The 27873-nt window shown below is 45.3% G+C and overlaps 4 protein-coding genes across 19 annotated transcripts in view; 2 read left to right on the forward strand and 2 right to left on the reverse strand.

The window, feature by feature from the left end:
* Positions 1 to 136: 136 nt before the first annotated feature.
* Positions 137 to 6591, reverse strand: LOC121589809 (transient receptor potential cation channel protein painless-like). The gene is made up of 6 exons (XM_041908981.1): positions 6180 to 6591; positions 5917 to 6108; positions 2535 to 4368; positions 1909 to 2039; positions 1745 to 1845; positions 137 to 1587 (listed from the first exon to the last, which is right to left on the reverse strand). The coding sequence occupies exons 1-6, from the start codon at positions 6213 to 6215 to the stop codon at positions 1020 to 1022; spliced, it is 2862 nt and encodes a 953-aa protein (XP_041764915.1). The 5' UTR covers positions 6216 to 6591; the 3' UTR covers positions 137 to 1019.
* Positions 6592 to 10618: 4027 nt separating this feature from the next.
* On the reverse strand, positions 10619 to 16175 carry LOC121588551 (nuclear RNA export factor 1). The gene is made up of 7 exons (XM_041906623.1): positions 16005 to 16175; positions 14988 to 15886; positions 14794 to 14903; positions 12844 to 12880; positions 12530 to 12768; positions 12266 to 12434; positions 10619 to 12180 (listed from the first exon to the last, which is right to left on the reverse strand). Exons 1-7 carry the CDS (start codon positions 16078 to 16080, stop codon positions 11719 to 11721), a joined length of 1992 nt encoding a protein of 663 aa, XP_041762557.1. The 5' UTR covers positions 16081 to 16175; the 3' UTR covers positions 10619 to 11718.
* Positions 16176 to 16708: 533 nt separating this feature from the next.
* Positions 16709 to 22573, forward strand: LOC121587860 (isocitrate dehydrogenase [NAD] subunit gamma, mitochondrial). 4 transcript variants are annotated; one of them, XR_006004120.1, is made up of 6 exons: positions 16709 to 16887; positions 17123 to 17956; positions 18058 to 18244; positions 18336 to 18411; positions 20078 to 20329; positions 20571 to 22573. XR_006004120.1 is itself a non-coding variant. In XM_041905094.1 (5 exons), exons 1-5 carry the CDS (start codon positions 16831 to 16833, stop codon positions 20593 to 20595), a joined length of 1179 nt encoding a protein of 392 aa, XP_041761028.1. In that variant the 5' UTR covers positions 16709 to 16830; the 3' UTR covers positions 20596 to 22573. The 4 variants fall into 4 exon arrangements, 3 of the variants coding, with proteins under 3 accessions (XP_041761028.1, XP_041761029.1, XP_041761027.1); XM_041905094.1 differs by lacking the exon at positions 20078 to 20329; XM_041905095.1 differs by lacking the exon at positions 20078 to 20329 and having other exon boundaries at positions 22128 to 22573.
* A 1263-nt stretch (positions 22574 to 23836) lies between these two features.
* The window catches only part of LOC121587858 (low-density lipoprotein receptor-like), a 157148-nt gene continuing 153111 nt past the window's right edge, over positions 23837 to 27873 (forward strand). For 5 of the 13 annotated variants that reach the window (XR_006004119.1, XM_041905086.1, XM_041905077.1 and 2 more), the window contains exons 1-2: positions 23877 to 23989; positions 27017 to 27781. Coding sequence is in view for 12 of the 13 variants with exons in the window: in XM_041905086.1 (XP_041761020.1) it covers positions 27508 to 27781 (274 nt within the window). In the remaining variant the exon portion in view is untranslated. The other 8 variants (XM_041905078.1, XM_041905082.1, XM_041905079.1 and 5 more) reach the window with 8 other exon arrangements.

Consider the following 27873-nt stretch of genomic DNA (forward strand, 5'->3'; position numbering starts at 1 on the left):
TGTTCTACCACAGTGCGTGGCGCTATCTGTCAAATTCAAGCCAAACGAAACGTAGACAATCAAATTTGGTGTTCATTTTCAAATGCTAATTACTCAGTTCATCAAACGAGTTATGAGTCAAACGACTTATCATTTTGAAACTTCTGCTTATTCTTTCCGTTTTTGTGCATACGATGTGTCAAAAGATTTATTAGAGATAGGTAGTAGAAAAGATAGGTAAACCTGCACCTCGATACGGCTGTCAAAATTAAACTTGGACGAGATAAAATTAACATTGGACCAGCTCAAGTACGTACCTAGTCTAGTCTAGTCAAAGTAAATTTCGTGAGCGACAAAATATGCAGCGCACTTTACAAAACAACTTGAACCCTGTATGATTTCACGCCGGATGATATCTTCCACATGGTACGAATTCTTTCGCCATGGAATGTTTATGTTATTGTTCCGCGTGTTGCGACTGAAGGATGCTGGATCCTCTTGTTGCTTGATTTACATCGACCATACTGATGGCAGAGGGGCGCTGTATTCTTTCATGAGTCAGCTTTAATTAATTTCTGCGATTGGTAGTTTGCAAATAAAATTGCTCTGTGATTCGATTATATTTATTTATTGAATCACATATAACTTTTCTTCGCGGGACGTGGCACAATTCGGTTTAAACTAGATGCTTCATATCGATTGTATCGATTGCCGTTCGTGTCTTACTCACAAAACAATAAAAAAATTTAATTTGCCAGAAGCTCTTCTTCCAACTGACAGGAAAGATTTGATCTAAAATCATGATGCGTTTGCGCCTAACAGTATGCAATGTGCTTGACAGATAGATGCAAACGGTTACTAACCTTTAGATAACGCATTAGGTAATCAAGATTTAAATCCTTGCAAGTATTTCTGAAGAATTGTAACCAAGGTCATGTATATTTTACAACTTAAACCCGTGAGGCGAGGTTTGTGTTTTTGAATTTAACTATAGTTGATAATACGGCCAGGCCGTTCTCACATATCTCAGGAGTTACATTCTAGCTTTTCTTACCATCTCCACGTCGCCCTTTCCCAATGCCCCGTACCAATTCATTCAACTCCTTTAGTTCCTGCATGATCTTTGTCATGTTCTGTTCCATGCGCGATAGGCGTTGCGCCTGTGATCCACCGTGCATTTGGCGGGAGTTCAAAATCTCGATCGATTTCGTCACTATCTTGCTCAGCATTTCCTTGAAAGGCTTGTAAAGTAAACTCTTTGCCTGATAGGTTTTATGCGTCGGAAGCTGGCAATTTTTGTTAGTAGGTCTAGTTCGCTCTTGACCATTCTCCATGTTGGAAATAGTTTCATTCGTAGTGATAAGTTGAATTTCTTCTTGGCCATTTCTCATTTCCGAACTATTTGCAGCCGTATTATTTGTGCTGCTCGTACGTTTCTTTCGCATTCCACCATTTTCAATCGTGTTGATGATTTGCTGTTCCAGCCGGATTGTGGATAGGCTTTGATCGCTAGGCTTCAGAACAATTTGATGCAGCGGATTCTCGTTGCAAAAAAGTTTCAAATTAGGAAACAGCCATCCCAGTTTGAGGAACTTAATTTTGCCCAATCTGTAGGGGGAAGAAATGATAAATTTAAAGTTCAGCCAGCATGCAACAATAAATCTAATACGCTTGTTTACTAATAATTAATCAAGCGTGTACAATGTTACCGATTACTCCACCACAACTAGAATGAACAACAAACAACTGTCAAAAAACGACTTACGTTGAATGGATGAACTCAAATCCTTCCTGTGCCTTTTCGTATCGGCAGATAATGGATACCATCTCCATAATGCCTACTAATTCGGATTCTGCCCGAATGGTCTGTAATTAACAAGCGAAGTTATTAGAAATGAGTTCCGTCCCCGACAGCAAGTCTTTACGAACCGTTGTGTCGCTGACGGCCAGACCATTGATCAGGTTGTTTATGATAATCGTTACAAAGAACACAAACGCTGGAAACAGCACATACATGGACCTGGATGATTTATATGGTAAGTCTGCTGCATCAAACTCCCCTAAAGATTAACACCGAAACATTAAGTTGAGTTGTCTGGCTGAATGGGACTATTACCGAATCAGTGGGGGATCTAACGGTAGGCGGACTAGGCGGTCGCCTGGGGCCCCGCCGATTTAGGGGCCCCGTAGATCGTCATTCTGTAGTATGCCGTATGGACAGAGTACAAGTGACAAGAGCTGGCGAATCATTCCCCCCCCCCCCGTCAGCAAAACATTTTAGAGCCTGTGACTGTTGATCGAAGGGGCCCCCGACGGCATTTCAAGACGGGGCCCCCGACGGCAATAGTCTACTGTTCAATCTCCCAACAGCAAGTTTAGTGCCGCTACCCCCCCCCCCCCCACCAACATTTACCATTTACCAACATTTACCAAAGGGTTTTGACTTCCCGCCTAGGGCCCTTGATACCCTTAATCCGCCGCTGTACTGAATTCGATTGGCATTCGAAATTTGATATATTTGACCATTTATGTTCATAATTCGACCGTGCACTTACCAGTGAACATTACTGTAGTTTTTATCAGCGCCAGCTGAATCTCACCAAAATTTTTGAAAAGATGCTCATCTTCAATGTCCTGCTTATGAACTGCCGCTTGTTCGGGTCTGTTCGTCTCTCGCAGCTGAGCAATATCCTTCATCTTAAACACTGTGTAAAAGCTTAACGTAAACGACGCCAATATGATAGAGTACAAGCTCAAAGAGGTGAGAAAGTTTTTCGTAACCGTCTTCAGCATGACCATATTGGTGGCAATGGAGTTCACCGGGAGCATGCCAAATTGCAGCGTAAGCTCCACCCCTAGCAGCAGAAGCACTCCAACCAGCACTATTGACCATGTCTCATCGGCTGACTCGTGCGCCAATACTGCAACATATCCACCGATTAACAATAGCTCCATCAAATTCTCCATTGATAGCAGGTAAGCCCCTGGGCTTAGTCTAAACTGGGACGCTTCACGCACGATCAAATACACACATCCCAACACTGACAGGCAATACAGCAATTGTTTGAGAATGGTATCTTCCCGCGCATAGTAAAACACGATGTATGTCGCAAACGAAGCGAAACACACGGTACAGATTACCAGATTTAGGTAGAGAAGGTGGATCACTTTCATCCACTTAAGCAGCAAAATGCTCGATATGACAGGATGCCAGAGCAGATGTTTAGAATTGGGTGACTGTGCGATGCGTACGATCGGTCGCATCTCGTCCTCGGAATTTGGATTGTGGGCCGGCGGTATAAAGTTGGCAAAGCTGATCCTCACTTCGTAGTCCTCGTCGCCCGGCTTCCGATCGTTGTTCGTGACGCACGAGTCCAGATGCTTCTCCAGCAGGGACGAGTCCATCTCGCTGTTCGGCAGATCGCCGAATATATTTTCGCCCCAGATGTACGCTCCCTCGTCCAGCAGCAGCTCCTGGGCGTGATCGTTCTTGTACTTGACGGCGTAATGCATCGCCGTACATTTCTTCACATCGCTCTTGTCGATATCTAGGCGCGGATCGTTCAGCAAGATGCGCATGCTGCGGATGTAGGAACTCTCCTTATTGTCCGTGTACACGTCGATCTGCTTCACGAGCAGCGAAAGCAGAGGATCCTTGTTGACTAGCGCTACCTCTTCATCCGGTATGATTCGCAGCAACCATTCGAGCATCTGCACGTTCCCCCTATTACAACACTTGGATAGCAGGCCCGAAAGTAGTTTTGGATTACCGGTAAACTTGCCATCTACCATCTGCCCGTCAACGAGCTTTTGAGCGGCGGTCAGCTTCGCTTGATACACGGCCACGGATAGCAGCTCAGCGCGTTCTTCTTCGGGCGGCACGTGACCATTGTTTTGCTGGCAGTACTTCTCGTATGCCGCAAGAAACTCGTCCTCCGTTCCGGCGGACAGTTTGTTCCGCAACACATCCAAGGTAACCTTTTCCATGTCGTAGATGGGAATGTCCGTGCCAGGGAAGTGCTCCTCGATCGCTTTTCTCGCCTGCTGTCTTCGGTAGTCTACGTTCACGCTGTAGTTCTGCAAACAGTATTCAAGAATTTCCTTTCTCCAATCGTCGTATCCAGCTGTTACTAGCAGAGCTATCGGTGACACACTGTTCTCATCGGTTGCGTTTATGTTGGCGTCGTACTTTAGCAGCAACTTAACACACTCAAACACATGCTTCCAATTGTCGCTGTCGATCTGTTCGAACAATAGGTACAGCGCCGTCCGATCTTCGTACTTTTGGTCCACCTGAATGCGCGGGGCGCTGAGCAGTTCGGAAAGATTTGCGCAGTCGAAGGATAGCGCGGCCAGGTGGATGGGATACTCGTTGGTATAGGGATTTTTCTAGGAGGAAAGTATATATTTTAAAAAGCGTAATGTATAATTTTGTCATACCCTTGGTGCACTAAGCAATCATCTACAATCAAGACATTCCGACCTTCTTGTTGCACCGGTTCTGCAGATTAGTTTTTGGAAAAGTGTTGGCGATTAAGCCGGTCACGTGGTACAGTCGTCAACTCGTACGACTTAACAACGTGACCGTCATGGGTTCCATCCCCAAACGGACCGTGCCGCCATACGGTAGGACTGACTATCCTGCTATGGAGGGTAATCCAATACATAAGTCACGGAAAGCTAACCCCACAAGTGCTACAGGCAGACCATGACCGACAACGGTAGTTGAGCCAAAGGGAGAAGAAGGAGAAGTTGGCGATTGTTATTTTTCTATTTCAAATCACTCCATCACGGAACAGCTTGCATACATTGCTACGATGTTGACTCAATTATGCAATGTTGGTTCGTTGAGGATCAGAATGAAACATTCGAACGTGGTACTTGTGGCTATTGTGGGCATTGCTCAAAAGCAGTGTCTTGGATTAGTGCCTGAGTGTGTGTTACTGTACCGATAACGTCGTTAATGGCCTGCTGATAATGTTCATCATGTGGTCCAAACAGGGCCGTGAAATCAAGTAAATGCTAAGTGCACGCGTATATTCAGCGAAAATTGTTGCCATTTTCACAATAAAATACTTGAGGTACTTTAATAAAGGGACTTCAAATTATGAACATTAAAAGCAAAACCATGCTCCTCTTATCAAAACAGGAAATGTGTCACTCCGATGATGCCGCTTGCTAGAAACGATCAAGGAACACTAACGCATCAATCCGCTCTCTTCAAACCACAAAAATTAAATGGCTGGATAAAACGTTTCATTTCTGGGTAGTGTGTAAAGCCCCAAAACCATTTTTGTTTATATAAGAAGAACACGGTCAGCAGGACAGAACGGTCATTGCTAAACCAAAGTTATGATGGTAATATAATCACGCACAGGAGAAGAGTTTCATCAGCACAGTTTAGAGGTGGTCTAGCTTTAAGATATTTTAACTGTATTACTTTTTGAGTTGAAGTAAATCAATCAACCCTTCTTGATCAAGCTGCTAGCGATACATTTCAAATAAACACATACAAAACCAAATGTGTCTCAACGTATCTTATCTGCAAGCTACGAGCGATAAACGTGTAGTATAAAATGGCAATGCCCCTGCTGCTACCGTAATCTCATTATAGTTATCTAAACCACCAAATTCATGTTGATTAATCTTAATCGAATAGAGCAACCGGCACAGAAACTTGCTAAAGTGTAAGTTTAGCCACAACCACGCCTTCATTGGGTTTTCAGTAGGTTTCGGTTATGGCGCCGGCTAATTTCTAGATTAGTTACATCAAAGCGGAAGTTCTGGTTTTCATTATTTCATGAAAGCTTGCGATAGATAGTATGACATAATACTAATTTCCAGCATTCTTCTTTGACTGCTCTAGCGCCTGCTGACTCCTGAAACAGCTGGTGGTATAGCTTAAGGTATGAATCAAAACGACAACTGTAATCTTACCTGCGTCACAAAGGCACCACGTTGCAGGCAGGCCGCAATAAATTTGGCTCTTCCCGGTGTTTTACAAGCCGTCTCAAACAGCGAGTACTTTGAGTACGGAAATTTGCTCATCTTCCCATTAACGTTGGCTTCTTTCGCCAGCGCCTTGATGAACTGGTGCAGGTTGTTCTCCAGCAAACTCCGCTCAGCTTTCTAAATCGAACAGGGCAGGGATAAGTACACGTGGCGTACAGGATGAAAAGCGGTGGATAATCATTCCTTACTAGCTGTACACTGCCTGACCAGCGTCGCTCGGTCATGTTGATCGGATCGGATCGTGTGTCTGGGACACCAGTGAACAATCTGCGAACCACCACTATCTGTACGGTTGCACTAAAGCACAGTTCAACTAATTCGATGGCACTCTTTTGCAAGTAGCTGCTACTTGTGGACACAACCTACAACACGCTATTGTTTCAGAGCGTCAAGCTTTGGCTCTCGGTACGACAGGAGCGCTCTACAGCACGTTCGCAATTGACTGATATTATTACTGATACCGGCATCTGACCAACCCTTTGCTAGAGGGTAAGCTGGTAGATAGAAGTATATAATATCGTTGTGGTGTGTGCGTGCGTAGCTATTTCTTCCGACAGAAGGCACATTTTTGGGAAGAGAAGATTTTGTACTCAGCCGTTCAAGAGAGTTCAGCTCCAATTGCGCCTACCGGTAGGCAATCCTGCATGCATTGAGGGAGGACTTTTTGGTCGCTGTGTTCTTAAAACAAAGAGGGAGAGGGAAAAACTTTCTATTGTTGTACGTTATTTTATCTGGTATGTTTTTGTGGAAAATTGGTCTAATTAGTGTAATGCATTAAGTGATTAAGTGTAATACATTAAGTGATTATTTTTAATGCAATTGTTTGTGTTTAATATGTATCGTCTTGAGGCGTATTCCGTTCTACAATTGCAGGTTGCAGCTTGTAAGAGCTCTCTTTATCACACAAACCAAATAGCAACACTAAATAATTAGTGGATTTAGTACACGTGTACTGCCATCCTAATGTGTGTTTTTTTCACATGAAGCAGAAATCTTCTTAAATATCCATTTAATAACCGACCGTTACTTGTTTTTTTATTTAGCCTCTACTGGCTTTAATGTAAAAGCTGCCTTAAACGACAATGAAGCTGTGGTTTAAGTTCCAAGGATTATTTTCTTACCAGTCGTACCAAATTGATTGTTTATAAACTACTTATCGTTGTCATTATCTAATTCCTTCCGCCAGTGGGCGTTTAATTAAGCATTGAAATCCCGCTAGGCTACGCCCTTTTACCGGGACGACAAGTTGATTGCGCTCCTGCTCTCGCTTTGATTTGCGATCGCTTATCATTGTTAGGTCACGTTGGCTTCACAATCGTCCATTTATCACTTGCTTTGCCTCAACCAATGTAATTTCAGTTACAGTAGTCGACAAAATGTGGCCCCTTGTTGTCCTACCGTTTAACTCCCTGACGAGTCTTGCGAGGCTCAGAATGTGCCTGATGAGGTTGGGTTTGTTTTCGTTGGTAAGAATTTTAAAGTAAAGTTATTTGCTCACTTTTTTTTAATTATTCAATGCAAAGCAGTAACGCGCGTTGACGTTTGTAACACGCAAGTTAATTGTTGTAACGCTACCATGTAACGGCAGCTGTGTAACGCAACAAGCGATGTTAGTGGAGCGATGGTGCATGTCCTGCCGATCATTGCCTTTAAATCACTCTCACATGGAGGATTTTGCTATGAAAGGGCACAAGTGCTTTACACAATTATTGAGTGAGATAAGATTAGTTGAAATTAGATATGTTAAATATGCATTATTGTTGTGTCTTTGGCTTGCTTCAGGTACTTTATTAAAAAACACTGATATAACAGTACACATAATAAATATAAATTCACAAGCACAATACACACTAAAATATTCGGCCGCGCGCCAGCCGTACCGTGCCCTGTCGGGAGCCCTGCTCGACCGGCTGCTCGCAACACTTGCTTGTCCGAGCGCACCACACACACTGAGCGGCCCGCGCTTAGCGTGCGTACGACAGTGTGCGTGACACACTGTCGTCCCCTGGACATTGTCCAGTGGTAGCACAACTACCACGGCATGTCCAGGGGTCGGCACGGCTGCCCACAACATCTTCCCCTTTTACTTATCCGGAGGGGGTCGAACCGACACGCGCATATTCCATTGCGGGAATATCGGTGTGGTGACACCCTCCGGTCATAGATCCTTGTCCTGGGGCATTTTTGCGCAAATGCTGCTCCTAAGCTGCGACCCCGCTACCCGGCCTCCGCAACGCTGCTACGATGTTGCAGGAAATCTCCCCGACGGCGACCGTAATGTCCCGCTAGCCTCATCTGGCAGGAGAGCATTACCCAGCAACTCGTTCCGCACGCTGCTACGCTGCTGCTGGCGATCTCTCCGGCGGCGACCGGTTTGTCCCGCAAGCCTCATCCGGCTGAAGAGCATATCCCAGCAGCCCGTTATGGCATCCTGTAGCGGTGGTACAATTGCTGCAGCAAGGACGGCACACATTTCGCCTTTCTCATCGGGAGCAACACGTCGGTGCTGCAACTGGGGACGGAATGCGACCTCCCCCTCTCTCCGACGAATACAACGGCACCAGCGGGGCGGCATGGGACAACGCCCCCCTCTCCGTTGACACTCCAGCTGCAGCGGGGCGGCATGGGACAACGCCCCCCTCTCCGTTGACACTCCAGCTGCAGCGGGGCGGCATGGGACCTCGCTCCCTCTCCGTTGACACTACTGCAGCGGGGCGGCATGGAACCTCGCCCTCCTCTCCGTCAAACACAACGGCAGCAGCGGGGCGGCATGAGACATCGCCCCCCTCTCCGTTGACACTACTGCAGCGGGGCGGCATGGAACCTCGCCCTCCTCTCCGTCAAACACGACGGCTGCAGCGGGGCGGCATGAAACCTCGCCCCTTTCCGTTGACACTGTTGCTGCAGCGGGGCGGCATGGGACCTCGCCCCCTCTCACTGGTCTACGACGGCTGCAGCGGGGCGGCATGGAACCTCGCCCTCCTCTCCGTCCAACACGACGGCTGCAGCGGGGCATGGCATCTCGCCCCCTCTCCGTCGAACACAGCGGCAGCAACTCAGTGACCTCTCGCGTCACCAATGATGGCCCGGCAGCTAGGCAGAAAGACAATTTGCCTCTTACACTGCCGGCGCTCCTTGGGCTGCAGCCCGACGACACCTAGCGTCGCCGCAGATGGCCCGGCAATCAGGCTTCGACCTTTCCATTGCCGGCGCTCCCTGGGCCTGCAGCCCGGCGAATCAAACATCGCCGAGTGTGTGTGTGTGTGTGCGGCTGTCCCTTCTGTCCCCATCGTGGGACGACAGCCGGGGCCACGGTCTTAACGGCGGCGGCGGCAGCGGTCCTCGTCCAACGGCGTCCCACTGTCGCGGGGACCCGTGCCATCGCGATGGCGCCGGCTCCAACCGACGCGCTCGATCGTGATGGCGACCGCGGGTTCTTCTAGGGATCCTCCTTACGCAAGAGGATCCCATCCTCGTCGCCACTGTTGTGTCTTTGGCTTGCATCAGGTACTTTATTAAAAAACACTGATATAACAGTACACATAATAAATATAAATTCACAAGCACAATACACACTAAAATATTCGGCCGCGCGCCAGCCGTACCGTGCCCTGTCGGGAGCCCTGCTCGACCGGCTGCTCGCAACACTTGCTTGTCCGAGCGCACCACACACACTGAGCGGCCCGCGCTTAGCGTGCGTACGACAGTGTGCGTGACACACTGTCGTCCCCTGGACATTGTCCAGTGGTAGCACAACTACCACGGCATGTCCAGGGGTCGGCACGGCTGCCCACAACAATTATGCAAATTCATAAATCTTGCAAAGTTATTTGTTCGCTGCTTGTCTATACCGATGAAAAATTGTGCCAGTAAACCAAAGAAAAAGGCTGATGTGCATGGGTTTGAATGTTATTTTTTAACGACTATTTGGAAAACATTTCTACACGATCATAAAAATTACGATTATAAAAAAAAATAGAATTACATAAAAGACATATTTGGCAGATTCTTTCAACTGGTTTCTCCTATTCGACGGGTATGATCGTAGGTAAAGAGGCAAAATAATAAATACAATATTTAGTGTCTTATACTTTAGGTCGAAAGTGACCAACATCAGATTAAGGGGATCGTTATACACGGGTAACAACTTTTGGATTATCCCAGAGACATTAAATTTCATAAGAAGATAGTCTGGTGCATGGGTATCCTCAAAGATTATGCTAGAAAAGGCAAGGAATGAAAATGCATGAGAAAAAAGAAAAATGTTTGAGAACTGAGGAAACAATTCATCTCACTGGATCTTTAAACTGCTGAATCAAATTCTTTAAAAGAAACCACCTACGCATGAAATCAAAAACTAAAGCACAAAAAAAAACAAAAATAGAATGCCTCATGAATAGTAGTAACTGTTCTAGAAACACAACAAAAAAATCAAATTGGTAACATTGCTAAAGTTGTTTTAGAATTTCGCAAAACTTTAAGTTTAAAAAATCTAACAAAAATAGTTTCAAACTATACTACAAGTTGGTTGGTAAAGCAGTATTCATACTGAAAATGGCACGAATACACCTACAAACTTAAATAATTTCTTTCATTAAAACAATGAAAACAGTTTTCCGCATCAGCATTTGCTTCTGTCATTACTAGAATTACCATGTATTATTTATATTACTTTTTTCATATTCACCCTCATTCATCTTCGTTCTAATTAAGCTGTACAATGTAGTGTGTGCCGTAGTTAAAATTCATATACCTTTTCCGCTAACGAATTGCTTGAATACACTCAAAATAAAAAGATAAAAATAAAAGTCCTCAAAAGCTCAGGTTCAATTTTGTTAGGCATATTATAAACATTAACACAGTTTGCTTTCCAGTCGAATGAAAAATGTCAGAACAGACGCAAATTCAAAGCTCAACCTTGACTACCTGGGTCTGTGGCGGTGTTCAGGTCCTAGCTGGTAATCATGACGCAACCGGTCTACAACTAACAAAGCTACGCTCTCCGAAACAAACGCACTACACACCGTGATGTGATGAGAATAAATTGCTGGCTTGCATTAAAAAATATGTGGAAATTGTGAATTTTTAATCAACATTCTGTACATCTTAGGATAGGAGAAACCGAAAAGCAAACTCGTTGCGACATGATTGCAATGTTCCGGACATATTACGTTGGAACGTAGAGAGTAAAAACGTTCCTATCACCGTGACTGGCTGGTAAGGTGAATGTTTTTTTTTTAGGATAGTTCATACAAACAATCTGTTTTCCAACATTTGCTCGTCACGTTCGGGTTGTTGAGAGACAAAACAATATTGTTCCGATATTGCTCCGAAGTACAATATCTTACGCGAACCATGTTCTATGAGATATTGCGCTTCGGGCAACGAAAATATGTGTAGCTAACGAGCAACCTTGTAGTGCGTTTTCCGGCCGGAGCAAAGTGCGTGTAATATGTTGTTTTTGTGGGTTTTTTTTTCTTCCTTAACTCAACGCATATTTGCTTGCCGGGGCGCACTACTTTGGGCTGCGTGTGTGTGTGTGTGTGTGTGTGAGGGAGAAAGAAAAAAAAATTAACGGGAAAAGTACAACGCGTGATCTGTACGAGAAAGCCTAAAACCTATTGTAATAACCGGCCAAATTTGTCTGCTAACGTCTGCTAACCCTTAAAACAAACTAACTTATGATTGAAATTACTTTCCGCTACATTCGCCTACAACAAAAATGGTTTAATTCGTTCTGAACGCTTCCGGCGGTATCCGGTTCTGTTTGTGTAGCTCGGTGAACGCAAACTCGGCACGCGGATAGTCCCAGTTAGTTTCCTCCAGGCAGCGTTTGCTCCATTCGGCGTTCATGTTGGTCTGCACCGACAGCGCCTGTATCATCTGCAGCTTGGTGTTATCGTCCGGCACCAGCGGGACAGTCGCGGCCACACCGACCACGGCCGGTACGGTGGGGCCGGCCGGTGGTGCCGCTTGTTGCTGCGGCATGCCGTTTTCTGCCACCTTGAACGCTTTGTTTTCCTGAGCCCGCGTCACCGAGTTCACGTGCATCATTTCGTTGCGTATGCAGAAACCACCGTTCGACGGTACGATCACGAGCGTACGCTGAAACGATCGTATCTGCTCCATATTGACGCTGCCCTTGCGCTCCTTAAACACGCCCGTGACGGTTAGTTGCAGCATGTGCGGCTGTGAAGGGAACATTGGAACAATTGGAAACGAATTGTTGAATGCTTTGAATGTTGGGGGAGCTAAAACCGCAAGTCTTACTTACCGTGAACAGGGTTAGATCTACGGCAAACGATGTCAGATCGTGCTTGGTTGGTGGCAGTGAGGACAGATGCGATACGACCTGCAGTCGTCCCTGCTTCAGAAACCGACAGCGAGAGTCCAGATCTGTCTTGTGCTTAATGTTGCGACTTCCGGATATGTACGCACCCAACCTAAGCATTTGACAACAACAAAAAAGGATAGATTTATAGTCAAAAATGTATCACAAAGCACAGACAACGCACGGAACAGTGGAAGATGCACTCACTTTTGCTGATTGCTTTGGTAGGTTGTGTTAACCGTCAGCGAAAACATTGCGTGCTCGTGGTAGGCTTCCAGCAGCGGTTGCCTATTATCGGAATCGTAGATGGTAAAGTATTGTTCCAAAAATTGCCGTACCAGATCGGCACCGGATGTGTCGCATAGGAACGAGGCCTTCGCCTCCGGCAGCTTCGTATCGTCTTCCGGCACGTCGAAACTGATTGGGGGCGGCAGAACGATATCATCCTAACGATAACGGGCACCGCATAATTAAGCACAGAAGGACAAGCGAATAGTTAAAGCCGATTAAAGGCTACTTACCAACTTGATAACCTTCGGGAAGCGTTTGCGCACTTCACTATAAATAGACGGTACAAAATGTATATTATCCATTTCAATTGATATTGCCAAAGCATGTTCAATTTGCGGAGAAAAAATATTAGGTGTAGAGAAAACGGGGAGGGCGTTTGATACATTTCCTATGAAGCCGGCAAAGGAGCACCGTACCGACCGTAGCCACGCAGGAAGGTGGGTGAATTTTCATACGGAAAAAGTACTTTGTCGCTAAATTGCCCTTGTACGAGCGACGCAACAAGATGGAAACGATATGGACCGGTCCAGTTGGACTATAAGCAACGCCGCGGAACGACCCGATTGCGCCGATGAGACATGTAACGATTTGTTGCAGCTAGCTGGAAAGTGTGAGTGCATTAATATGCACACTTCCCGACATGTGTGTCCTTTTTAAAGGTACAATATAGGTTTCGTTTTGAAGTTTAAACAGAGATTGAAGCGTGTTTTTCTTCTCCGAGGCAAATTCTGTTGAACAACAGTAAACAGTTTCCTTTGAATAGTTGCTTCGCTTTGTCAAAATAAACGTTGCGCCAATCGGTGTAGCGCGAACACATTCGCAAACGTCTTGCATTTCAGTGTCCTATTTGTTTGTAGCGCTTTCCCCATAGCACTTGGTCGACGATCGGCGCCAAAGGCGGTTTGAGTGCGTTTTTAAACCGTCATAGGAGAAATTCTCGCTATGACATTCGGCACACACGTTCTATTACGCCTACATTACGTGTAGCGTGTCTTACTTATGGGAATGGGGCGACATTTTACAGCTGTTTTCGTTGGGCTCATCTGAATGAGCTGAGTGGATCGTAATCCACCAGTCCGCGAGAGAATGACAACCGGCCGCATAATCCATGTGAGCTATTGTAGAAGCATTGCTGTACAGTGCCGCGTTTCATACCAAGCCACAAGAAGTTACGCGGTACCGGCCGGTTAGGTTTTAGCGCTTTGCTTGAAACGTTTGTTTGTACAGCTGTTGGAGATGTTTTTCACTCCACAGTTGATGCTGTTTGTAGTGATACGATGGAAATGCTTTATCGACCGTTCGCAAGTGTTTATGGCACATTGGACCGCATGTCTACTCTGACAAAACTTTTTAGTTTTTTTTTAAATATCATGAGATTATGAGCTGAGAAACAGCGAAAAGAAATTCACGCATCAATCTCTTGTTGATCACAAATTGTGATTGAAAGCATAAATTGAAACTCTCTTCCAGCTATCTTTCGCTTAGCTACAAGTCTCAAGGCGAATTGCACTCAAACTGTACTACGTACCCCCGAAACCCGATCGTTTCCTGTCTTAGAGCGATCACATTCATACAAACGACAATGCCATCTTTTCTAGAATTTTCTAATTAAATACTGTCCACTACCGACGACATGATCAATGTATCAAACGTGATTTTTTTTTAAAGAAAGACAACTATTTTGATGTTACAATTATAGTCAAAATTGAAATTGTGGTTAAAGGGATATTTAAAAATCGTAAAACGATGCACGAAAAGGCACTAAACAATGCTAGATTGCTAGTCGCTGGTGAGCTTAATGAGATGGAGAGGGGCACAAAACGGATTTCACTTCTCGGCCTGTTCGATCGACCACCGTGCAGATGGAATGCATTTCCACACTCCCAACATCCCCTGCCGGTTCATTGTGGGATTGTGTTTCCTGCGCGAAGCAAGTGTCACCTGTTCGTTTTGCTCCGCCACACCCGTCAGCCGAACGTCCCTATCCAGGATGATCGAACGGGAGCAGCGCCACACACCACGCACGTGCACGCACACACGCGCACACACACACAACACCGAACGATGGGAAGTGTGCAAGGATGGCAGGCTTGAAGCAGCTCCGATTCAGGCCCACGAGGTTCTGCCAAATATAAGACAACACAGCACTTATTCACGTGATCTCGTATGTATTGATATACCTGACGTAGGCTGTGTTATCGTCGAAGTGCTTGCACAGCGGATTTTCCAGCAAATTCAGCTCCAACAGCTTCAGCCCCTTCAGACTGTCCAAGGAGTGTAGGTACGGTATCTGGAGGGGAGGAAATGGAGACCGCACGACGTTAACGAGCATGTTTGGTGCAGCAGCAGAAGGCAAAGCCATCGCATGACTTACCCGATTTCTGGCCATATAGAGCACCTTCAGATGTGGCATCTTAGTAGTCATGGATTTCAGATGGTCCAACATGTACAGCTTGTTCTCGTTCAGATTCAGTGCCTCTATCTCGGGTATGTGCTCCGCAATGATGTCGATCGCGGCCAGCATAATTTGCGGCCGGAACAGTGCGCAGAAGATGTCGCTCAGGTCAGGATCGGCGTGGAACTTTTGCAGATCCAGTCCCTTCGTCTGCGGGTTGTAGCGCTTGACCATGGCCTGCTTCATGCGCATCTTCAGCTGCTCGTTCACCTGCGTCGGCGGCGGGTTGTTGCGCACCACCAGTATCATCCGGCGACCATCGGGCGTCTGAATGCTGCGGTTGGCCCGCATGATCGCATCGGCCGCCTGGAAGTCCTCCACAAAGAACACGGCGCCCGACTCGTTCGCCTTGTAGTACAGCGGTATGAACATCTGCGGCGTGATGGCTTGCTGAATCGAGCGAAGAATAAACTCCTTCTCGTACTTGTTGCCGTACGGTATCCGCACCTCGTACCACGGTGCGTTCGGGAGCAACTTTTTGCGCTGATTGCCGCCGCCGCCACCACCACCACCGCCACCACGCGGTACGCCGCGAGGAATCGGCGAGCCGCTGCGCCGCTGCCGATCAAAGTTGCGATTGTTCATGCGCACGCGAAGATCGCCCCCGTCGAACATGTCGCCACCCATCGCCTCATCGTCATCGTTCATGTGCGCCCGCAGGTGGTTTTCTGTGATGCGCCCCTTGCCACGGCCACCGTTCGATGGTTTGAAGCTGACCCGCCGCTTCACGTCCGTCATGCGATCGTTTCTGTTCCGGTCGTTCCACTCGCCGCCGCTACGATCCGTTCGATCGTCGTGGTCGTGTTTTGGTGCATTGGCTAAGGTAAACAAACCACAACGGGTCAGTTCCGTATTTCACCATCCGATGCTTTGTTTCGTTCCACCACCAAAATGGCGGCGTCACAGCAGCGACATCCTGGCCCTGTTTGCACTTACCGTCGTAAAACCGGTCTCCCCCGTAGTTGCGACCGCCGCGCCCACGAAAGTTGCCATTGCGCGTGTTTTTAGGCATGGTTAACAACGATTAGAACGGAAAACAAGAACGAAATTTAACAAATCCTGCACCACGTTACGGACACACTTCTCACTTTTTGCAAGCGAAGTGACAAATGCGATGTGATGGCCAGGTTGGGCCGTGATCAGTTTGACAAGTGTCCCGCTGCAACGAAATTTGACAGGTTGGCGTAGACAATTCTGTTTTGTGTACGGTTCAACATTCAGCGCTCAAAATCAAAGCAAAAGCTGAACAGTTTTAATAGCACAAAATATGATCAGTCATTTAAAAACTCTTGAAACAATGAGCATCGTTCATGCAAAGCAAAGTGTTTTTGAAATGTTTGGCATTTGTTTCGTACAGCCTGGCAAGTTATCTCCACATAGTTATGTCGACTACCATTTGTGTATGTCGAAGTACAATGACTGACAAAAAAAACAACATAAATTAAACGTAATGCTTTCTTTTTTACCATTCTATTCTTTCCTTTGACGTGTTTATGTTTATATAATTGTATAGATTATTAAACTTCTCCTCAAATTGTGTTATTATTAGTTACACAGATAGTTGAAAAAAACTATCAACCTGTAAATTCGAATGTCGACATCGTGCGCGTGTGCTGTCAGGCAGGCAGCTGTCAACGTTATTATTGATGTTGGTAGCTCACGTTCTCTGTCGCTGTGAAAAACACCGCTGCATCCAGTTTTCCCATCGTATCACTATTTCGTGCAAACCACCCCCAGAGAAAGTGTACACGAAATCGCTACGATGGCGCTCCGACTGTTCCGCATGAGCCAGGATGTGGTTACGCCACTGATCAAACGTGTAAGTAAAACAAGCATCAGCGTTTCGCTTCCGAGGAAGGCCAAAATATACCACCCGTTGGCTAGCAGAGCAGCAGCACCCTGTTTGTGTTGACGGTCGTTCAGCGGACATCAGACATCGCGGACAAACGTTACATAATTGGGATATACGTTTGTGGGTGGATAAAACCGTGATCGAACCTGCTTCTAATCGAGCGCTTTTCGCTGCCTTCCGTGCCCGGGCGTACCGATTTCAGAACTGCACCGTGTCAGCGTTTGAGCTCCAGCACAAGAACCCCGTCCAGCGGAAGGTGGAGCAGATCCCGAAAGCGCAGTATGGCGGGCGGCACACGGTGACGATGCTGCCGGGCGGCGGAATCGGCCCGGAGCTGATGAGCTACGTGCGGGAGGTGTTCCGGTTTGCCGGCGTGCCGGTGGACTTTGAAATCGTCGACATCGATCCGGCCAGCGAGGGCAATGACGATCTCGAGTACGCCATCACCTCCATCAAGCGTAACGGCGTGGCGATCAAGGGTAACATCGAGACCAAGTCCGAGGCGACCGGCATCCTGTCGCGTAACGTCGCCCTGCGCAACGAGCTCGATCTGTTCGTGAACGTGCTGCACTGCAAATCGTTCAACGCGATCCCGGCCCACCACCAGAACGTGGACGTGGTGATCGTGCGGCAGAACACCGAGGGCGAGTACGCCATGCTGGAGCACGAGAGTGTGCGCGGCGTGGTGGAAAGCATGAAGGTGGTCACGATCGAGAATGCGGCCCGCGTGGCCCGGTTTGCGTTCGAGTTCGCGAAGAACAACAACCGCAAGAAGGTGACCACCATCCACAAGGCGAACATTATGAAGCTGGCCGACGGGCTGTTCCTGAAGGTGGCGCGCGACATCGCGAAGGAGTATCCGGACATCCAGCACAACGATATGATTATCGACAACTGCTGCATGCAGCTCGTATCGAACCCGCACCAGTTTGACGTGATGAACACGACCAACCTGTACGGCAGCATTACGTCGAACGTGCTGTGCGGGCTGGTCGGTGGTGCCGGCCTGTTTTCTGGCCGTAACTATGGTGACCACGTATGTACTGATGTTGTTTTGGGATTATGGGGAAAGGGAGGGAGAGGGGACTGTTCTGCTAATAACGATGAGTGTTTTTTTTTTTGCACCATTGCCCACAGTACGCCGTGTTTGAACCGGGCACTCGTAACACTGGCACGGCAATTGCCGGCAAGAACGTTGCCAATCCGGTCGCCATGCTGAACGCGGCGGTGGACATGCTGTACCATCTGGGTCACCGCTACCATGCCGACTGTATCTCGGACGCGCTGCACAAAACGATCGACATCGATGGAATCCACACGCCCGGTAACGTATCAAAACCCCGTCCGTGGGTCGTTTGTATGGGATTGCGACAGTTGGAACTCACCGGAGCTGTATTTTGTCTTTCTCTCGCTAGATCTTGGCGGTAACAACACGAGCACCGACATTGTCCAGAACGTTCTGAAGCATCTGGCCGAGAAGAGAACGTACTGGTAAGTGGGGCCGCATGTGCCTGCCGTCTTGTCTGCGTGTTGCATTGTGTTGCTCGTCTATTCGTTTCATATATTATTTGCCAGATTTTTTTTTTTAGTTTTGTTTTACTATTAGCAGTTAATGTTGATTAACTTTCGCTTTCTTCGTTAAGCGTCCATCTCTGTCGTTCGTTTAGTGTTTGCGTGTGTGTATGTATATACCCGTCAAGTACGACTTTATGTTTCGGATATAGATTTAGAGTTTATAGTTCACGTTCATGCCAACCATCCAATCATCCCACCTGCCAATATTCATCTGTAGTTGTAGGGCAGGACCATAAAAGCATAAAAAAAGGAAAAAATGCTCGAATACTGCTTAGACAGATCAGTAGAATAGTTGCCACGCTGTTCTCATGTGTTTACCGTCGCTTCCTTTCCTACCATTTTCGCTTCCCGTTTCGCTTCCCGTTTCGCTTCTCGTTAGCCGTGTAGTGACATTGCTGTGAATTTGCGCTAACATAGTTTGTAACTGTATGTTTCCATTTTTCTTTCTTCCGTCACCTGCAACACCGTGTTGTTCGACTGCTTACAAACACACAAACACACACACTCACCCAACCAACAACCAACTTGCGCTAACTAGGCAACATGGACTATTGTACAATATTTAATCGCAGGCGCTTACTGGCGGACTAAAACGTGTGGTGTGCAACGATCTCAATAATCATTTTAAATACGCTTATCATACACTCACACACTCACAACCACGAGTATCGCTACGTACGGTGTATTCCATTAATTATGCAATGTTGATGGCAATTTAGTACTGGAATTGAGGAGTGTGAATAACACAAAAAAAGGAAGGCAACAAATTGGAGCTATTGGCTTCTTTTCTATTTATGCAAGGAATAAATAAGTATGAAAGATAGCAAACACAGCGTTTTTAAGCAAATACATAGCTATAAAAACATTTCTTACAACTTATCTGAGACGATCTAGAATAGAAAGGAGATTTAATAATTACAAATTGCAACACAGGGTTTATTTTAGCCCAAACCATTCCTTTTCTTAATAGCTGCTTTGTATTGTAGCATTTTAAAATGTATATTTAAAATGATTTTTATGTTTTCAAGTGGTGTGATATAGATCATGTATATCCAGATTATACCCGTCTTCTGTAATTAGAGTGTTGAGATTAGCAGTTTGGTTTTGTAAATAATGTTTCACTTAAATGAATTGACCATCATCCATCAACTAGCTGTGCTAATGCTGTGTGGTTTATTTGCACTGTTCAGTTGCAAGGAACAATTTCACTTTATAATATGATTTCTATTGCTCCATTTGCAATCCAACGTGCAATGCTAGAATAGAATATGTTATAGCTATTATAAGATCGACTGTATTCACTGTTTTCTTCGTAGCACAAAGCACCCGTAGCGAAACGGAATGTTGTTGTGTGATCAAGTTTTGCTTTTGATAGATGTCCACGTAGCGATCGGTCGCTTGGATGAGTAGAATGCACTCGGGCGTACGAATCGGCACTAATGTTTACACTTTAAACTTTCTTTCTAATACCCCCCCTTACCTCCACCGCCCTACAACATCCTACCTATTTTCCTGCCTGGCGCACTTGCACAACATTTCCCTCAACCATCCTTTACACCTTTTTGGGCGATCTTTCTCTCAGGAGTGTTATAAAGGAAAATTGAACACAAACAAAGGGAAAGCAACGTCAATAACACGGCATGTGGCATGCATCATCGGCTGCGGATGATACCAAGAACAGCAAAACACATTATTAGCACGATCGATGTGAAGCAAACGCAATTAGAACTAATAGAGGAAAAAGGGTGTTAAACCACGCTTTGTTAAGCCGGTCAGCTGTTTGCAAACAGCGATTGATATTCGAAAACTCAAGCTTGCCGCCCGTGACAATATGGTAATAGTAATTTGTTGCACTGTCGCATTAATCGTCGAATGTTGCACACGCACCACTGCGCAAACTCATCGCTCTTATTATCAAATCTAGCTTATTATTTGCTTCTTTTTTCTGCCACCTTTTTTAAGCCCTCTTGCCCACCGCACGCTTCTGTTAAACGTAAATGGCACGGAAAACCTCCGTGTCCTGTTCCCTTCACCAACCGTTTTCCCTCATCGTTCGTTTTTGTTTCTTCTAACAGGTTCCCGGCGTATGCGTATATCTGAGAAGTTAGGTTAGAACCGAAAAAACAAACACCCCAAACACCCCTAAACCAAAGCCAAAATAGTTCCTTTCCAAGCGCAAATCCTTAAACTTTCATCCCGTTTGTAACTGTTTAACTGTTATTTCCGATCCCGATTCCCGTTCTCTTTCCCTTTTCGGTCTGTAACATCTGACTCACACATACACACACACTTGCCAACAGCTCCTAATCTCCCCCCCCCCGCAACTCGGTGTGTTGTTTTGTTGTGAGGGGGCATTCTTTCGGTGGATGGGCCATTCCTTTCTTTCCCCTTTGCGAGACGAGGAAACACACCTTCAAAATCATGCAACAAACAAACACAAAACAAAACCCCATCAGGAAGCATAATGCTGTGAAGCTAGACGATCAAACCGTGCGCGGTGTGTGCGTAGGTGAGGAAGCAGAGCGTTTGAGAATGTTTTGGACCAGTTGGCAAAATTAGGTAAAAAAGTAAAGGTAATCGGCAAACAAATATGGAAAACACAATATAAAAGCTCAAAATTTGGCGTAAAACAAACAAAAAACAAAACCCCGAGATTCTCTGTTTCCAAATCTGTGTCCACCCATGGGACCTTTCACCTGCTCATTTCCATCATGTTCGGGGGCTGTGGGAACGGTAGTTGTTGGCCGCGACCAACAACTGCCTCATCATCATCATCATGCGTTGGTACACACACCTTCCAGTAATGACCGTCTGCGTATCTTGTTGTTCGTTTTCGTTATGTTGTTTTGGTACATTTTCTGTAGTTTCTTTCGTTGCACTCTGTGTGCGTGTGTGATCTATTTTTTTTTTATTTAATCCGTCCCGTGTGTCCCCTATGATCAATGATAGCATCGTGAAAGCGATCATTTAATCTTTGCAATCAAATATTTAACAATGTTTTACCCTGTTACCCCGAATAACGCCCCCTCCTGATCGGGCTCCAGCCTGAAGTGTTAGTTAACAAAGTAGAGCCAGTTTGATATAAGCTACCGTGTGGAAAAGACATGTTTGCTCATCATTCTGCGACGATAATTGATCATTATTGTGCGTGTTTGTCGATCATTCATCCCCTGGTTCCTGTTACGGTTTGTTTGAACGCCAATTGTGTGGGCGTGTGGGATTTTTGTGTCGTGACGGCAGACGATTTATGACGCCTCTGCTCACTGTCTTGGTTTTACGACGTTTTGTTTATACCTTATGTACCAATTTGTAATTGGAAAAGTGAGCTTGTGTTGTATCCTTCGGAAGTTTCAAAATTTGAATTTTTCAAAATGAATTTGCAACCGATTTGCGAGAACCTATTGGCACGTTTAGTATCAGTTTGGCAAGGAACGCTCGGTAACTACCACAAAATTGTTTTTGCTCACTTTTCTGTGCAATTATGACTCTTTATTTGATTTTCTCTTTATTTTGATACATTTCTTTTCTTATGTTTTGTATTTGAACTTATTGTAAAAAAAAACCAAAAAAATACATCCACAATCCACCAACGAAAAATCGTACCCCTACCGAACGCGGAAACGAATGCACAGAGAAGAGCGCATACGGGATCCCAAACGCCGAGGGATGAGCTGGCGAGCATCAAGAGTGTAAGAGAAAGTGGAGCGCGGAATTGGAAATGATCGGTGTTGCCTTATTTACGTTAGATTAGATCTTCTTTCGATGCGAATTCATAAACCTAAGCAAAAGGACACTGTTCTGTTTTTAGATGTTTTTGGATTTTTTTTCGGCAGATTTGAAATGTTTTCTTTTTTAGTATTATAATCCCCAAAATTGTGAAGGAGTTTTATGGTCAACCGCAAAGGCAAGCTTATGTTGGAAGGGAAGCAAGACAAAGAATGATACACAAATCATGATAATTTTATTTATTTCAATTAAACAAATACATGATTGCCCCGAGAAGGATGAATGCTGCAAACGAAATAGATACTGTTACTGTAAGATACAATAAATGATTAGTAACTGTTTGATTGCAAAATAATGTTGAAAGAACAATAGGTATCCACCTTGCCTGTAGCTTCTAATTTTTATTCTATATTCTATGTATGATATTCTATTATATGATTTTTATTGGATATTGGCTAATATTGGATTTATCTATTCGTCATAACCGTTCCGACACGTGTTTTTATCGCGCTTGAGATGCGAGAGAGAGAGAGGGAGTTGACGTTTTTTATCGTGCTCTTGTGGTAGGATTCGCGTAACTGCTGCGCATTCCTCAAGGTGTACTTTAAAAAGTGCAAATAGACACACATCGTACGATACGTGTTAAAGACAGCTCCTAACGACCCCGCGGCTTGGCGCTATGACGCATCCAAGGTGGATTTCTCTCTCCTAATCCCCAGCGCACTATCAACCAAAAACAACATCGGATTTGAAATCTACACGGATTGGCGCTCAGCTTTTACGCACGTTGAAATGCGTCAAATAGTAGTGAAACTCCAACAAGAACTTGAAAACTAACTCACCGTCTATTAATTAAGTATTAGTAGTTGAACTAACGTCTCAAATAGATACAGTAACGCAGCTTAATGGCTCGTAGCCGCCTATGGGTTTAACAGATCGGTAAACGGCAGTGACGCGCAGGCGATGAAATTCGATGAAAAACAAGTTTGAAATCATTTCTACCTGCATGCGGCGCTCGGCTGATGTTTCGGGTTGTCAAGATATAAGGGTAGAAATTTCATCGCCCCGTAATAAATGGCTCTTCCCACTGTCATTTACAGACCAAATCTTTTTTATCTTTATCTTTGCTATGAACTTGTTTAGAGAATATAGTAAAGCGTAAAAAAAAAAAAATTAAACAAAAAGTGTTACAGTTCAAAATGTACTATAGTTATATCCTTTTTTGTTCGCAACAACTTGATATATTCTAAATTTATAATATGCCTTAACTGTTAGAACATGTTTTATCACGTTGAATTCTTAATTGAACCCTAATAGGATTAACCTGTATTCAAACTAGCAATGCACTATCGGCAGCATAACGAACCTTCCAGTGGATCGTTGCCATGGCGACTGGGAGAAATGAAGCATACGTTTTGTAATCTAATATTTTTTTAAATATATTTCGAACAAAAATCCCTAACTCCTACATCAAGTTTCCAACATGCTGTGGCGCCTTAAACAACTTATTTATCGAATAAGCATATCCGAAACGCAGTTAGTTTGGTCAATTACACACTGGCTGGTTATACCGTGGACAGCGGGGTGAACGCTGTTCGCTTCATACTGCTCGGCTGTGTATTTCTGCACCTTAATATATAGATCCAAATTTACTCTCGCTCAGTTCTCGTAGCCAGGTCGGCGGAACAACTGTCATGGTTCGGTGTGTTGTACGTGCATAGTGTTCGGCTAAAGTCCATCCGTCCAAGTCCGGGTTTGCGTAATTTCGGTACACCTGTAAACCGGGCAAATCGCGACTCGGCCTTCTAGGGCGCTAGTGCGCATTTATTTGTTAATGTGTTAAAAACAAATCTATTATCACGGCTAGCAGCACCATATCGGGCTGGTCGCAAATAACCATGTAGTGTGGGATAGTATCGCAAGGTAAAGGTTCTCGGGTGAGCCACGATTGTATTGTGCCCGATCACACCACTGCTATGTCAATAGCATATTCGCCCCAAAAGGTGGTTCGATGCAATGATGTTAAAGGTGTGCGTGCGTGTGCGTGCGTGTGCGTGAATGCGTAAGAGTCGGATGATGCGGTGTTTTCAAAGAAAGAAAAAAAAGGAATGCCAAATAATCATAAAGTGTATCGCATAATCATACTTTCTTCTTGCGGTTGCTGATATGTGAATTTTTTAGCTATCTTTTAAACGTTTCGATATTGATTGGCGATTGCCGTCCGGAAATACCGATGGCCAAAGGTGGCCTACCTGAGGCAGCAGCAGCTGCTGCTGCTGTCAAATGAGAAATAGGGGAAAATATACACCCCCTAGTTCAGAGGGAAAGAAAGAGAACGGAACCACGTTTCATTTACGTGTGATACGATTGTTTTCATGCACCCTGCCCGGCGGCGTGCACCGTGCACATCCGACAGCACGCTCCAAGCGACTGGCAGTGCGTTCTGCGCTTACTTCGCTTAATGCGTACAGTGCCGTGTACCTTATGTACAGTTGTTATTGGTTATTTACCCCCCCCCTCCCCCAGGTAGGAGAGCGAAAGAGAGTAACCATGGGGCCTGTGCATGAAACAGTGGATATGTGCGAAGAGTAGGAATAGAGATTTCGGCATTGTTTACAAACGTGCATGACCCAGTAACAAGTGTTCTTTTCGTTTTGGTGGTGAAAAATGGTGCTCCAAAAAATAATGTGATTTTTTCTATTTTCTGCCCAACGCTACTACCCACTGCCGTGTAATTAAATTTCGTAGTTGACACCTAGCGTTATAAAAGAAATAAAGTGTCCTCGACAGCGCGTGTATTGGCATTCGTATGTATCACCCACTACCACATCGAGCGTGGCTGCAGGGGCGTTCCGTTCGTTTTGTAAAATCGACTACGGAATTTTATTTCTTTCTACACAATCGGAAAGTGTTCAAACTAGTTTTGGGAGATTCGCTGTTGATTTCTAACAAATATCTGAGAAAAAATTAAAAAGAATACAAAAGCTGACAATAAAAGGACATAAAAAAAGGAATAACGAATAATAAAGGACTTTGCTAATAATAATAAATAATAAAGGACGAATAATAAAGGACATTACTCTAACATTTTTGTGTAAAAGAGATTTGTTTTGTGAAAACTTCAATCCATTTATTTTTAGCCGTCGATCTTTTTCCTTTAACGCCTAATTAATCCTTTTTATGTTCATGAGGGACGGAAAATCATTCTTTTGCCGGGTAGTTCTTTTAACGATACTTGCCACCGTCGAAAACCCAGTTAGCATCCACAACAGCACCCAACAGTCTATACAAAACATGCCGACTTTTCGGCATCGAATCGTCCTAAAAATTGAGAATTTCTTACTTCAGTGTGAGTTAATGAATTAGGTTGTTGTTTTAACTTATCAGCAATGCAGTCTGAGTACTGTATTAAAAAAAAAAACAATACTACCAAACATTAAAAAAACAATACCCAAAACAATTTTGCAAGCATCATTTTTGACTCCGCGGTCACAAAAAGTGAAATACATAGCAAATTGAACTATTTGACTGGTGATATATCTTACAGGTACTGCTAATGGGTTTGGAAGGATACAGCATCTGTTTTCGTTAATCATTCTAATCATTTCGTATCTTTTTAAGCGAAACATTCACAAAATGGAAAAAATGAATAACTATTTTCCAAAAAAATACAAAACGCTTGGTGTTAAAGTTCTTGGTTGGGCTTTTGTATTGGTTAGGTCTGGATGGATTTGGATTTGGTTGCGCTTTTTTATACATCATTTGTTTACATTTCACATCATCTGATTGTCGTCAGATGTATCACCTGTTTCGCTTCGCTTTTCCGTTCATTTCGCTGTGTATTTCGCTCTGTGCGGCCACACGGTGACATAAATGGCTCCGCCCTACAGTCAGAATTCAATAGTTGAGCGCTTGTTAGTTGGTATACTTTTTAGTCGAAAGACTTTTTAGTTTAGAACGCTCGATTTAGTTCAATTAAAAAGCATGCGTTTGTATGGAAATCCCAGGTTTTGTAATAAAAAATCATAAAAATCTCATGATCTGTTGAGAAAAATTGTTTATTAATTGTTTATTGAAAAGCGTGCCCAAAATAACGCATCTGACTACATGGAATGGGAAACCCTGTCTCATCCAAGCATGCGCGGAAGCAACCGTATGCATCTCCTAGCACGCGAGCATTCATCTGCCGTTGACCCGTGTCGTAGGATGCTGTGTATCCTTTTGCCATGGTACGGGCGAAATGTGTGCGAGTGTGCGTGCTGTGCGACTGGCGCTTGCACGTATCGTTACCGACTGATAACAGCCCCGTGCTAGACGTTTCCGCAAGCCAGTGCTAGTATTAGTGGTAGTATTGGTGTGAGTGTTAGTGAGCAGAATAGAAAAGAATCCCTGGGGATATGGATGGATTGTGCTTTCGCTGCTGAACGTGTTTGTCTCATTCGGAAAGGTCCGGCTGTGCCGAGTGGTGGTGTGTCAAGGCGGAAAGTTGCCGATACCCTTTTTCCGTTCCGATAAGAGTTTGGCGATAGATATATGCAGATATATTGAGAGCTACGATAACGCACTGATGAGCCCGATGGCGAGTGGTGGTGGGTGAAAAGCCGTGATATTAAACATCAAAATACATCACAGCAACCATTCGGCCCGATAGAGCTTCCACGTTTGGAGGTGCTGGCCGTACTGCCGCTTCAGTAGGCCACGTTGCCTGTCCAAATCCCAGTGCAGTGCCGCGGTGGAAAACTTACGCCGTGTCGTGAAGAAGATAAATAAGTGTTCCGTTTTCTTTCTTTTTTAGTGGCAAAGTGAAAGTCATTCGCTTTTGTGTGTTGTGCCGTGCGTGTAGTTTGTTACTGTGAATCCATCCGCACCTCAATGTGTCCGTACAACGTCACCAATCGTGAAGAAAATTGGCGACAATAGAAATGTATCATCCATTTTGGCTGGTGGTTCGGTTACCATGCTTTGCGGTTGAAACATGTGCTTTGTGAAGAAAACCTAAGTGTGTACTTGTGCCCGTGTGTACCTGTGTGTGTGTGTGTGTTTGTGAGTTTGTGTATTACTTTGTGTGAATGTTCGGAAAAGCTGTGCCGGCTTTCAAAGCAAATTTCCTCTGCTGCCCCCAAAACGTGTTCGGTGTAGAGTGTGCGCGCGGCGGCGTGTGCGGTAACACAGTTTAACCCGACGGGGTGTTGTTCGTGGCACCAGAGGCAGTTTACCAGAGAGAAGAAGGAAGTGGGGGAGGGCTCACCAGACACGCTAGCGACAGTTCCTGGCGGGCCGCGCAAAATGGGGCACCACCAGAAGATGAAGGTTACTAGCGCGTGGCTTCTGACATTGCTCGTCCTTGTGCCGCCGTCGCTCGGTGCCGGTGCCACCGACAAGCTGGAAAAGCTGGCGATGCAAGAAGCGAAAGAGCATGTGCTAAAGAACAACATGGTGCTGGAGCCGACACTTACCACAACCACCACCATCACTACGGCCAGCTGGCTGCCGTCCGGCAACGGGACCACCGGTGGGGCCGCGGGTGCGGCCAAATCGACGACAGGACTCCCGAGCGAATGTAAGTCGGAATGTGTGGGCATGGCGTTTGCTGCTCTGCTGCTTTGCTTGCGTTTTCCAATGTTTCCTTGCAAGCACAGCCTCGTGCCGTAA

Source organism: Anopheles merus, chromosome 2R (assembly GCF_017562075.2).
Source record: "Anopheles merus strain MAF chromosome 2R, AmerM5.1, whole genome shotgun sequence".
Taxonomy (NCBI): domain Eukaryota; kingdom Metazoa; phylum Arthropoda; class Insecta; order Diptera; family Culicidae; genus Anopheles; species Anopheles merus.